General features: G+C 35.7%; 1 protein-coding gene across 2 annotated transcripts in view; it reads right to left on the bottom strand.

Moving 5' to 3' along the window:
• Window positions 1-14,916, bottom strand: part of ZNF385D (zinc finger protein 385D) — a 914,313-nt gene that overhangs the window by 119,091 nt on the left and 780,306 nt on the right. For both annotated transcript variants that reach the window (XM_032331133.1, XM_032331196.1), the window contains one exon: window positions 3,136-3,246. In XM_032331133.1, coding sequence (XP_032187024.1) covers window positions 3,136-3,246 — 111 coding nt within the window. The remainder of the gene's footprint in view (window positions 1-3,135; window positions 3,247-14,916) is intronic.

Raw genomic sequence — 14,916 nt, 5'->3', positions numbered from 1 at the left:
AAGTAATATTTGTGGACATGACCAGTCACTCATAAACGAATCCCATATTTCCAGAACATTAGTTCCCCTTATAACATAAGAATGCTGCAGAGACATTTTTTAAGTCTCTAAAGGAATTTCTGCTCCTATACTTCAACTTTACAAAAATTATATTTTGTTTGTAAATCATAGGTAAAGGGTTGCTATGTCATTTATAAATTTAATACCACTGGGTTTTCACATTTTTTAAAACTGCAATTTAAAAAATTAGCACTGCATAGTGAATTTTCATTTGAGATTCAAGATAAAAAACAAGCAACGAATTCAGACGTGTCCAGTTTATATAGAGCAATGAAGCTATACTGGGTAATTATCTGATAAATTCAAGTGGTCATAAAATTCAGTTCAAATCTAAGCCAAACATCCAAATGAGTATCTGTAGCAGGCAGAATAATGATATTTAAGACCTAATCCCTGGAAACTATGAGTATGTTACATTATATGACAAAGGGGGATTCAGTTAGTAGATGGAATTAGGTTGCTAATTAGCTGATTTTAAAATAGAGAAGTTATCCTGAATCATCCAGATGAATTCGCTGTGATCACAAGGGTCCTGAAGTTTGGAATAGGGAGGCAGAAGAGTGAGCATCAGAGTCATTCAATGTGAGAAGGATTCAACTGGCCACTGCTTGCTCTAACAATGGAAGGGAGTCATGAGCAAAAGGGTAGGCTCTAGAAGCTAGATAAGAAAGGCAAGGAGCTGAATTCTTCCCTGGAGCCTCCAGAAGGAACATAAGCCTGCCAACAATGTGATTTTAGACCAGTGAAACCCATTTCTGACTTTTACCTCCAGAAAGATAAGATAATACATTTATGTTGTTTTCAACTACTAAGTTTGCCATGATTTATCACAGCAGTAATTGAAGATTAATGCAGTAACCATTATGACCCAGACCAATTAGTCTAAATTCTCCAAATACCTTGGCCAGTTTCCATGTACCACATGCCATACACACCTGAAAACACAATTGTGAGAATGAGAATCAACTGTGCCCGATAAATACATACTGATTTCTATATCAACTTGAAACTTCATTGGCAAAATAAATTGTTATTCTCTCTTATCAAGGAAATAAAACAAGATTACATTTTATAAAAGACATAAATGTTCTGTATGTTATTGTTAATGCATAGCTGGTAATAATTCTGAAGACCTTAAGCATGACTTTGATATCCATCAACAGGATTAGAAACACTCAAAGAAAGAAAAGAAAGAAAGAGAGAGAGAGAGAGAGAGACTATTTTCTTGAAGTGGTGAGTGACCTACAGCTGGAGATCACCAACCAAGGACCTAGCTTAGATGTGGCAGATGGTTTTCTTAGATTTAGTGGGAAACTGGGGACAATGAGCTTGAGGTCTCTTTCTGATTCCCAGTTTACAGGATTTTCACTTAACACAGAGGAGAAAATATTGACAGTGAAATTGTTGGCAGGAGGAGATATTGAAATAACCCCTATTAGATGTAAGGAGCTGACAGCATGGCTCCTGGGAGACTTTTGTTTATTATCTGATCAGTTCCAAAGTGAAATATCAGTAAGATTTAAGAAGGAAAGAAATCAAGAAAGATAGACTTAAAACAGCAATTACAGAACTATATGATTGTTCACTAAATGTTCAGAAATGATCAAAATTGCAAGTATTGAGTTCAGAACTCTTATGTACAGGTCAAGAGGACTTTTTTTTTTTTTTTACTGAAAGAGATTATTATATGACATTTATCAGTTGAAAAGATTTTTTCTTAAAAATCCAAATCAAATCAAAGCACTCGGTATTGAAAAACAAACAAAACAAAACAAAAACCAAAAACCTCTCTTTAAATAAAATGCTATATGTTCAGTGTATTCTTTTTTTATATCAGCAAATACTGTCTAGGTGATATGCAGGCAATCTACCTTTTTTTAAGCCAACAGAAGAAATGTTATAAAACTACCTGATGATTGTACTAATAGGTATGACTTCATAAGACCATAGCAATCCTTACACAAAATGAGATGGTCTCACAGAATGAATTTATTTGTTTATAAAAGACAGTTTATTTGTTACATCTCTTTTCTGTGCATGACTACCTCACATGCTTTCTTCATTACCAGAGCACCTAAAGGACCTGCTTGCCGAGAAAGATTAAATATTGGAGGGCCCAACAATCTCCAGCATCCAGATCGTTCTGGTGGTCTTCTCCACATGGCACATCCACTTAGGGCAAGATAATGGCACCTCGGAGGTTGGGCAACTTTGATAGGATGGGGTCCTCTGTTTGCCTAGAATATCTATACTTCAGCAGTATTCTCTTCCTAGTCCTTCCAAACCAACACTCCTTCTCTTTTCTGTACCTCTCAGGACCAACTCCACACCAAAGGAGGTTGGGGAAGGCAGGGAGTATTTTTCACATTGACCACAAGCCAAAATGAGCTTCACTGTGATGAATCCAGAGATTTTGTGATCCTTAGAAAGGTATGGAAGATATGAATGACTCTCTGCAAATGATTTGCCAAGCACTGGTCAGGTCCACAAATGTCCTCCTCACTGTCATTTTCTCCACTTTTCTCCAAGATTTATTCATCAGGGGCTTGAGTGCTTGGAGATCTTTAAGACTCCCTATTAAACTGCCAATACTTCTAGGGTAATAACTCGAGAACTCTAACACAAACATCACTAAGGACACAAGGGCTGGTCTGGAATTGGGGACCACCAAGGCAGATTTAAAAAATTACAAAGCAAAATGTTGGCCTTGAAAGATAATCTGGGACTTATATTAGAGGCATAATTTATTAAAAAAAGTCTTGGTCCTAAATCTGACTATTCCCCAAAGGGAAAGTATATTACCTAAATTTAACATTACCAAAAGACCAAAAATATATATAGAGAGATATACCATTAAACTGCAAGTATAAAATACTGGTAACATATATGTTTCCATAGTAAACAACCAAAAATAATAAAATAAACTCCAAAATTAAAGAACATAAGGAGTTAAAATGTTATCTTCAAATTTTGACACTCTCAGTTATTGGAGAAAAATGTTTAAGAAATCTCTTCTGCAAGATTAAAACAGCGTAATACATTTTTTTTTCAGTGAATACTAAATGGTAAACTTACATCGGAATTAAATCTCAACTGGCAAATGTTGCATGATATGATTTGCTTTCTTCGATGAGGAAGAGGAACCCCAAATGTATGATTTATTACAGCTTTCTGAATCGGGTCCATCTGTAATGAGAAAGAAAATACAACAAATAGAAATAAAGCTTGTCAGTTCCATTGGAATGTTGCCTATTTCATTAAAGAGCCAATCTGTACAGCTTGAATCTACTGTTCACATTATGAAAAACATTTTTATTCTAGGAAACAGCATTTCTACTTTCTTGGAAAATAGACAATAAGCTCAAAGCTCAGTATGATAAGAAAATGATAAAAGTACCCATTAGAGTTTGCGTATTAAAAGTTTTTCTCATTTTTGTTCAACAATTGTCTCAGTTTGATAATCCTAAAATATAATTAAAGGTTTATCAAAACTTAAATTATTGCAAATGCCAGCAATCTTACACAGAAGTGAGTCTATGCCACTGCCCTAAAATGGACCTATAAGTAGACTTGGTCAGAGGAGTAGTTCTGAGAATAAATTATGCACTATAATCCAACATTAACTTTATGCTACTTTTGGTTATCTTTTCTGTGTTAAGAATATAGTATACAAATCTTACTTTCTAAGAATTCAAATGCATGGAGCTATCTATTCATTCAAAAATCATTTATGACCATTTAATATAGCCTGCTCTCCTATGGACTTACTATTTGAGGTTCAGAGGGTCTGGACCAAACCAGTTTATCTTTCTCCATCCCATATTCCCAGGCTAGGTCAAGTGACACCAAATACATAATGTCAGCAACTTGGCTCTGATAAAACTCACCAGCTTTGTACTACTGTCCACATCAGTGGTTCTCAACTGTTGGAGTCAGATAAAAATTTTGATCTGCTTCTTAATACTGGTGCAACGTCTTTGCTTATCTGTGTCTCCTAAGGTGGTGATGAGGTTCAAAAGTGATAATTCATAAATCTACCTAATCATGAAATCTACCTAGTGCTAAGCACATTATAGTGTAAATAAATGTTGGCTATTATATTTTCTCTCTCACAGCGCACATGAAGATCAGAGCCTCACACTCCTATAATCATTGTTGGCACACGATTAATTTCTCACATGGCCAAGAAACATTTCAAATAAATCAAACATTACACATATGGCCATGAATTCTGTTGGATGCCTGCAAAGTTCAGAACTTTAACTCTCATCAGACCTGAAGTTCTTCTGAGAGTTCTCAAAAAGGGTTTGGATAGCTCAGAAATAATACGACACTCAAAAAAAAAAAAAAGCCAAGAATGTGTCTGTGAAATGATTCTCTAATATTCAGCCTCTTTGATACATTGTACTTTATTAATTACCCTAAACAAGTCATTGATAAATTCCATCTCTTTTGTATTTCAAATTATCAGAACCAGTTCATTGATAGGTTGTCTTCATAGTAAGTAGGAGGAAGCTTCTGTCTACAAAGTCACAATTTCTATTAGGTTGTCTAGGCACTCCTAATGCACAATAAAAATAATGCACTTAGCATTTATTAAAAGTGTCTTCTATGTGCTAAGCACTAGGCTAGGTGGTTTATATATTAAACAGTTACAATGATCAAGAAGAACTCATGGGTGTAATCATTTTTACCTTCCATCATCACGTGACATTTTTTATTTGATGTTAATCCTTTCCCTAATTCTGGAGGAAACTCAGCTATCCCTTATTTTTCTGGTCACTTCCAAGTATTAGTAAATACTAAGAACCCCTCTCTCCTTACTAATGAATTTTATCATACTTTAAAAAATCATATCATATTTTTTAAAACTAGTTAGGTATAATTTATATGTAATAAAATTTAGCAATGTTAGGTGTAGAATTTGATGAGGTTTGGCAAATACACACAGTAGTAATATTACACAAAACATTTCCATCACCTGGGAAGGTTTCCTACTGTCCCTCTCAACACCTGACTCCCACACCCACTTCTGAAATCACTGGTCTGCTTTCTGTCACTATTTTTTTGCCCTTTCTTCAAGATCATATAAAGGAATCATGGAGCATGTGTGGTTTTTTGTGCCTGACATTTTTATATAGAATAATTCTTTTAAGATTCATCCATGCTGGGACGTCTGGGTGGCTCAGTTGGTTACGCGGCTGCCTTCGGCTCAGGTCATGATCCCAGCGTCCTGGGATCGAGTCCCACATCGGGCTCCTTGCTTGGCGGGGAGCCTGTTTCTCCCTCTGCCTCTGCTGCCACTCTGCCTGCCTGTGCTCGCTCTCTCTCTCTCTCTCTGGCAAATAAATAAATAAAATCTTAAAAAAAAAAAAGATTCATCCATGCTGTTGCATGAATCAGTAACTTATTCCTTTTTATTGCTCAGTAGTATTTCTTTGTACGGATAAATGACAATGTGTTTATCCATTTGTCAGGGGATGAATATGTGAATTGCCTCCAGTAAATTGTATTACCTTTTCAAGTCTTAACACACAGTCTAAAGCTCATTCCTAAATTCAGTTTGGCATCTTAATTCAGACATTAAAAACTAACTTAAAATTACATTCTCCCTCTTAGACTAGACCTACTGTCAGTAGTATGAATAATAGTATGAAAAGTCACAGGCCATAGTATACAGTTCTTTTCTCTTTATATATTTTTCTTTCAAGTCCCTTACCTCTACCCCAGCTAATCTTCCAAACCTGCCTCAATCCCATCTCACCCCCATTTCCTTAGAGCCCAGTGGAAGATGCAGAGGCTGGAGAAAGCCAGGAGTGACTCTGGGATACTCCAATAGCCTTCCTTTTGCTTCCCCAGATCACTTTTATAACTTTTTTAAAGATGCCATCACAATGCTGCTTGGACAACAATCACAGGGAACACTAGGGGATAATTTGCCTTTTAGCCAGAAGCTAAAGAAGTATTAAAAGCAGAAAGAGGTCACGGACTCAGAGATAGTTGCTTCATCATATGCTACTGCATCTGCTCGGTGCATAAATGGGAACCATTTCTATTTGGGGATAAGGTGAATTATGTCTATAACCCATTTAGGAATGGGTTATTATAAGAAATCCTCTTATAATGATACTATAAAATAAGAATAAATTATGCATATATATTAAAGATGTTCTCTGAAAATGAATAGTACTGAATTTTTATCATATATTAGTGAGCAGCACATTATTTTGGTCTTTCAGGAACACTGGGAAAGCAGTCACCATATTCAATCCAGATTTGTGTAGGAGGTGTTTTGGAACTAGACACTTAATGCAAATGTGGCATATTCTCTAGATTTAATTCTTTTATTTGCATTGAATGATGCTCTGATCACTGTGAGTACAAAAATCAAATTTCAAGATGCAAAGTAGTGTATTTTTCTTCAGAGACAATTTTATTCCCCAGTATACTTAAAAAAAAAAAAAAAACACCCACTTAACTGAATTATATTTCGAAGATGGATTTAACAAACTATAGTTACACCAACAAAAGTAATTCTCTTTATCATTTTAGAAATCCAGTACAATGAAATGGTAAGTTTAATACCTTTATTGATGAGCATGAATCATATTCACCTTTCTAATATCCACATCTCCAAGTATAAGTAAAACCATTTACAACAAAGAATCATGAAAGGACAAAATCTCAATAATAACCACTTCTATTGTTACATAGTTAATTAAATGATATCACATGGTATGTAACTAAAAGTAGCACCTATTATCAATCCAGGGGACACACACGCACACCAATACACAGACACACATACATAGCCACTTTGAATTTTGTCAAAACATATCATTTTTTGCCATTATAATCAAACATTTTGTTTGAAAAGAAAGTCATATGTGTTGGTTTTACCCACAATAGGTATGCACTGCCAAAACAATGATACTTTATTGTGTGTATGCATATTATCATTAGGAGTTTTTCCACACAATCAGTCTCAAGTGATGCCAATGGGTGTAGGTAGGAAAAAGTGTTCTTGGGCCAAAAAAATTGCAGGAAACCTGGATAGTACAGCCTAGACATTCACAGCACACAATAAAATATTAAATTCTCTGAGATGACCTGTAATAAAAAACATTTGTTTTGAATAAATAATTTCTAAAATAATATAACCAAAACTTTGATTTTCTTTGTTTTTAAATTTAGCATCCTTGTTCAATGCGTACAGTTTGGAAAATAATGATCCAGTAATACAGACCAACACAAGAATATGAATGAAATGTAAAGCCTTCAAAAGAAAGTAAAGACACCAAACTAAAAATGTAACACAGAGAAATCAGATCCATAAAAGCTTCGATACATTCCGCTTAACTCAGGCAGCCTAGAATTAACTAAATTAAATGGTAAAATCTTCCTGTTATTGTAATACATATTTATCTAATTTCTGAAGTGGGGTATTCTAAATATATTATCCAGCCCCCCAAACAAACAAAAGTAAGAATGATACACTACCTATTGATATGCTGATCCAAACTCTAGCCTAAAATTCAATTTCAAACTCAGCCTATGGCCTTATTTAAAGCCAAATGAATATGTTTTTCTTCATTTCAAGCTTAAGCATCTTTGCATTTCTATCTCAGGTCTTGCTTTTCCTTCACATCTCCTCTGGGCATTCTGCTAAATTGATTTGTAAATGAGTATACAAGGGACAGCTACAGCTCAAGATTCCCTTCTCTAGGATGCCCATTGTATTTTCTGCAGATAGAGGTTAGCCCTGAGTTTACCTTTCCTGCTCTGCTCTATGAGACTTTCTCTTTTTCTGTTCCTCTTATTATTGTGTCTTTCAATTTTAAAATCAAAGAATAAAAACTGAAATGCCAGGAAGTTTAGAAGTTCAGAAATATAAAGGTTGTCTCTTCCAGGTGGTATTTCTATGTAACAATGGTCAGTAACGATAACTCTAAAGGTTACACTCACAGGAATTTACTGAGTGTTTTTATGGTTATCAGCGTCATTTCCATCCTATCAACTTACTGAGATACTCTCACTGCCCCTCGCCTACTATCACACACTACTACGTGGCAGAGCCAGCTAAGATGCACAACCGCCCACTCTGCCCCCGTCTCCCTCAGGTACCACCATCAAGCTTTGTGATACCCATTGTCCTGGACATTTGTGACTCTAGTATTAGGTGACACTGGGTTGAGGCCCTGGTGGCTTTACTATACCAACTATGAGTTAGAAAAATCTGAGTTTATATTACTCACATTCACACATTAGAACACACTAATAAAAAATCCTAATTACCCCAAGCCTACAACAAATTTGTTCATTTGAAACATATGCAATGTTGATCTTTTTCTTTAGCTTTTAAGTGGACAAATAACTTATATTAAAAAGTGTATACATCTTAGTACATAATTAGTTGACTTTTTAAACCTGTGCATACTTCCATGGTATCATCATCCCAATAAACATATAGAACATGTTCAGCAATCTAGAAGGTTCCAAGAATGGAGGCACAAATTTAGGAGTCCCCAAGCCGCCTGCACTTCTGACTATATGGCTGTAAATTTGGGGGTTACCATGACTCCTACATGTTTGATAACTTGCTAAAATGATTAATAGGACTCAAGAAAACACTATACCTATGGTTAAAGGTTCTATTATAAAGGATATAAATCAGGACCAACCAAACGGAGAGTCCCAGAGGGTGAGATCTGGTAGAATACTGAAAATGGAGCTTCCATGTCCCTTCCCCAAGAAATTAGGATGCGTCATTCCCCTTCCCAAAACCTCATAGCTAAGAAATCTGCCCCAAACCTTGCTCTCTGGAGTTTTCATTGGGGTTTCATTACATATGCATGACTGACTGAAATACTGGCAAAGTGAATTAACTTAATCTCTAGCCCCTTTCCCCTTCTTGGAGGTCCAGACTGGTATTACCTGCTCAAAGCCCAATCCTCTAATCCTCCGTCTTCCTGGTGACTGACCTCCATCCCAAGTCATCTCATTAGCATAAACTCAGGTGTGATCCAAGGTGGGCATGATTCACAAAGCCTCTCATCACTCAGGAAATTCCAAGATGTTAGAGGTTACATAAAATTTAAAAACTGAGGACAAAGATAGCCAAATTATTTATTACACAACCATTGTATATCTTTATATTTTTGAATGCATATCTTTGCACAGTTATAAGCATAATATAGTATATTTTCTCTTTTTTTATTTAACAATGTATCATAAGAATACTTACATTTAAACATCAGTTTTCATATTTACCAATTAAATGGTGGCATAATATTTCATTAAATAATTGTACCATAATTTACTTAGTTTATTCTCTGTTGTTGGATATTAAGGTGGTCACAGTTTTAAATAGCCCTGCCCAGATCATCTATATGGGTGCAACTTTTATTAAGAACCAGAGTATCTTAGAACGGGAAAGAATCTGAGTGATTAGATTTTGCCTTCTGATTCTATTGACAAGCCCACTAAAGCCCAGAGATATTTCTACCAGGAGTAGAAAAGGCACAACAATCCAATTCTCCACATCCCAGTTTTAGGTTCTTGTAGCTATAATATATGACAGCAAGTCTAATCCTTCCTCTTTCCCTCCAAGTAGGAAGTAACAAATGGTTAAAATGTAGTCTAAATTGTTGCTGCTCTTATTTGCTGACTGTTTTCAAATCTTTCTAAGCTTCTATGTCATTACCTTTAAGTGGAGTGATAATCATGCTGCGTTATTATGTACAATGAATTATATAAAATGTATACAGAGTCCAGCATTGTCTCTGTAACATAGAAAGCACTAGATAAAGGTAAGTATTTCTTCCATTATTATTTTATAGCAATGATAGTAAATACCACATTCCTTTCCAGAAGCAGAAAACTGAAGGAAAAAAAAGAGTAGAAAGATGCCTTAAGATGTCCAAGTGATTGGAGTTCTTTGGTTGGTAATCAGCTCACTTTAGGGTACAGGTTTAAAAGGCGCCTCCTCCTACTTCCCCGGCATCTTGTCCCCCCAAAACAGACACATAGACCAGTGGAACAGAGCAGAGAGCCCAGATATGGACCCTCAACTCTATGGTCAAATAATCTTTGACAAAACGGGAAAAAATATACAGTGGAAAAAAGACAGTCTCTTCAATAAATGGTGCTGGGAAAACTGGACAGCTATATGTAGAAGAATGAAACTCGACCATTCTCTTACACTGTACACAAAGATAAACTCAAAATGGATAAAAGACCTCAACATGAGACAGGAATCCATCAGAATCCTAGAGGAGAACATAGGCAGTAATCTCTTCGATATCAGCCACAGCAATTTCTTTCAAGATATGTCTCCAAAGGCAAATGAAACAAAAGCGAAAATAAACTTTTGGGACTTCATCAAAATCAAAAGCTTCTGCACAGCAAAGGAAACAGTCAAGAAAACAATGAGGCAACCCATGGAATGGGAGAAGATATTTGCAAATGATAGTACAGACAAAAGGTTGATATCCAGGATCTATAAAGAACTCCTCAAACTCAACACACACAAGACAGACAATCATATCAAAAAATGGGCAGAAGATATGAACAGTCACTTCTCCAATGAAGACATACAAATGGCTATCAGACACATGAAAAAATGTTCATCATCACTAGCCCTCAGGGAGATTCAATTAAAATCACATTGAGATATCACCTTACACCAGTTAGAATGGCCAAAATTAACAAAACAGGAAACAACATGTGTTGGAGGGGATGTGGAGAAAGGGGAACCCTCTTCCACTGTTGGTAGGAATGCAAGTTGGTGCAGCCACTTTGGAGAACAGTGTGGAGATTCCTCAAGAAATTAAAAATAGAACTTCCCTATGACCCTGCCATTGCACTCCTGGGTATTTACCCCAAAGATACAGATGTCATGAAAAGTGGGGCCATCTGTACCCCAATGTTTATAGCAGCAATGGCCACGGTCGCCAAACTGTGGAAAGAACTGAGATGCCCTTCGACGGACCAAATGGATAAGGAAGATGTCGTCCATATACACTATGGAGTATTATGCCTCCATCAGAAAGGACGAATACCCAACTTTTGTAGCAACATGGACGGGACTGGAAGAGATTATGCTGAGTGAAATAAGTCAAGCAGAGAGAGTCAATTATCATATGGTTTCACTTATTTGTGGAGCATAACAAATAGCATGGAGGACATGGGGAGTTAGAGAGGAGAAGGGAGTTGGGGGAAATTGGAAGGGGAGGTGAATCATGAGAGACTATGGACTCTAAAAAACAATCTGAGGGTTTTGAAGGGGCGGGGGGTGGGAGGTTGGGGTACCAGGTGGTAGGTATTAAAGAGGGCACGGATTGCATGGAGCACTGGGTGTGGTGCAAAAATAATGAATACTGTTATGCTGAAAATAAATAAAAAATAAATTAAAAAAAAAAAAGATGTCCAAGTGATCCAAAACCATTCAAGAAAAAATAACCTTAACTGTGATAAAATTTGTATTTGAAAATAAAACAATAGCTAATTTTTGTTTGTTTGTTTTTAAGAGAAGGAGAGGGAGCAGGGGAGAGGGACAGAAGGAGAGAGAGAATCTTAAACAAGCTCCACACCCAGCACTGAGCCTGATGTGGGACTTGATCTCACAACACTGAGATCATCACCTGAATGGAAATCAAGAGTCAGATGCTTAACCGGCTAAGGCACCCAGGCACCCCAACAACAGCTAATTTTAAAAGAACACTTACATGTGTGAGGCACTGTCAAAAAAACCTGTCTGTCTCATTAGGTCTTCACAGTAAACCCACAAGGAAGCTACTTCTGTTTTTCTCCTTTTAAAAGGTTATTTTTTATAGCACTTTTACATTCACAGCAAAATTAAGCAGAAGGAACAGCAGTAGATACTCTTTTTGCTATTATTTTATGTATGCAAATGTTTAGGTATGAGACATGAAGTTAATTGGGTTAGGGTTCCACAGCTAGGCAGTTCTACGGCTGTGGTCCGAATTCAGATAGTCTCACACTATCATTTTCATAGTTCTAAACACTGCTAGATTTTCTTTCATCAGTAAACTAAAAAATATACCTTTGCGCACACACACACACACACACACACACACACACACACACACACACAGATGGTAATGGGGGGGGGGGGCGAGAAAATGTCCGCAACATCCCTATTGATCAAAGATTATGTACTTGGCTACACAGAGGAGCTCTAGAAATCACTATGATTTCTAAAAGATAACATATCAAAGCCAAAATGTTCAAGGCATATTAAAAGGCAATGTGCACAGAAGAATATCTGGATGGTCAATAAAATATAAAACATATTGGTTATTCTGGAAGTAAAGTTTAAAATAACAAAGAGAGCAAAAATAGTCTAACAGTATTTTGTATTGACAAGGATTTGGGAAAAGTGCTTAAAAACTTGGCATCATCTAGTAAAACTGAAAATGAACAGAATATAAGATCTAAACATTCATCTTCTGTGGAAACTCTGGCTTATGAGCACCACAAGATTATTACCCAGAAGTTGCCTGCAGTTTTGTTTGTATCAGTAAAAACTTTAAAACAACCTAAATAGCCAATGGTAAATAGTCAAAGAGCTATAAAATGGAACATCATATAGATGTTATAAGGAATCCGTTAAATATTTCTTCATCAGCAATGACAGTTAAAATAAAATGCATCAGAATAACTACAATATGACATTAGACACTAAAAAAAAAAATCACACATACATAGTCAATAGATAAAGTAAGAAGAAATGATTAAGGGAGCACCATTTTATATCTCCTAAAGAAATAATGCATCTAGGAAGGGGCCATCAATTACACCTACTGAACAAAAAGGGACCACTGGACAGCAGACATCTCTTGAAGAAGTACAAAACCATCTGTGAGGAAGTCATGCTCAAAATAACAAACCTGCATTTCATCAAACCTCTAGATGTAATTACCCATTCTTAGGAAATAGGGATAGAAGAATATGGTAAATGCCTCTCCATGCATAGAAAAAGGCAAATCCTCATTCACTATTGGTGAGAATGTAAATCGGTGTGGCCACTGTGGAAAACATTATGGAGGTTCCTCAAGAAATTAAAAATAGAAATACCACATGATCCAATAATTCCACTATTGGCTATTTACCCAAAGAAAATGAAAACAATAATTTGAAAAGATATATGCACTCCTATGGTTATTTTAGCATTATTTATAATAGCCAACATATGGAAGCAACCTCAGTGGCCATCAATAGACAAATGGATAAGGAAGATGTGGTATGTATACACATAGACACACACATATAAATATAATGGAATATTACTCAGCCATAAAGAAGAATGAAATCTTGACATTTGCAACAATACTGATGGACCTGGAGGGTGTAACGATAAGAAAAGTAAGTCAGAGAAAGACAAATACCATATAATTTCACATAAATGTGAAATCTAAAAAACAAACCAAAAAAGTGAACAAACAAATAAATAAACAAAAACAGAAACAGATTCATAAATGCAGAGAACAAACTGGTGGTTGCAGAGGGGAGGGGAGTGGAGGGTCAGGCAAAATAGTTGAAGGATATTAAGAGGTACAAACTTCCAGGTATAAAATAAATAAGTCATGGGGATAGAAAGTACAGCATGCAGAAGTACGGTTGTATTAATGCTGTATAGTAACAGATGGTTGCTACACCCCAGGAGCTAAGCACTGCCTAATGTATATAGTTGTTGAATCATTGTGTTGTACACCTGAAACTAATATAATAATATATGTTAACTAGACTTCAATTTAAAAAAGTTTCCACATTAATAAAGTCAATAAATTCCAAACTGTAGGGAACAACAGAACACATGTCAGGCATTTTAAAACAAATAAGTAGCTAGAATATAATGGGAAGAAGACCTATAACTTTAAGGACACTTAAGAGACATAGTGATCAAATCCAAACAATGGGGCTTACGTGGATCCTGATTCCAACAAACAGTATAATAAATATTAGAAGACAACTAGGGGGAAATAAAATTGGATATTTATCATATGGAATTATTTTTTATTTTCAGTTGTGATAATGAGAGCATAGCTGTGTATTAAAAAAAAAGTCACTATTATTTATGCACTGAGAAAATATTATGGTTCTGATTTGCTTCAAAATAATTGAGGATATTTGAGAGCTAAGTGAGTGAGTGAGGATATTGATGAAGGTTGGTCGTGAAGGTAAGTGCTGGCTATGTGAGTTTTCATTTCATTATTTCATTTTGTAAATGCTTGAAATACTCCATAAGACAAAATTAACATTAATCTCACACACACACACACACATGCACTCACAGTCTATAAATTGTTTGTGTATGTGTTTATGTGTATCTAAGAATATGTGAACCAAAGTGGAAGGAAGGATGCATACCAAGCTCACAACACTTGTCTTCTGGGGATCTTAGAATATGACTGGGACAATGGCTATAGAGGACGAGAGTTATATTCCTAACATTATATTTCTTCTCAATTTGGAACTAGAAGAAAAACCAATAAAATATTAACAATTGTAAAATTCTGGGTTAATTTGGGTTCTGTTATAATACTTATCATAATTTTCATTTATGTTAAAAGATCAAAAAGTAAAAAATCATGTGCGAATCCCTCAGTAGATTGTACACAGGTGAAAAAAAGTTGAGGGATGAATGTCTTTACACTTCTTTCTTTGACATTTGGGCTCGTAGGGAATTTAACAGAAGTACCAATCACCCAAGATCCATACACAACTCTGAGTGGGGTATATGAGGGCCGATACGCATCAAATCTCATAGTTTTCTGCTTTGCCAAATAGCAAATGATGTGCATGAGTTCACTCAACAAATAACTTCATTCGACC

This window comes from Mustela erminea, chromosome 1 (assembly GCF_009829155.1).
Source record: "Mustela erminea isolate mMusErm1 chromosome 1, mMusErm1.Pri, whole genome shotgun sequence".
NCBI classification, from domain to species: domain Eukaryota; kingdom Metazoa; phylum Chordata; class Mammalia; order Carnivora; family Mustelidae; genus Mustela; species Mustela erminea.
This window is presented reverse-complemented; position numbering and strand designations above follow the sequence as displayed.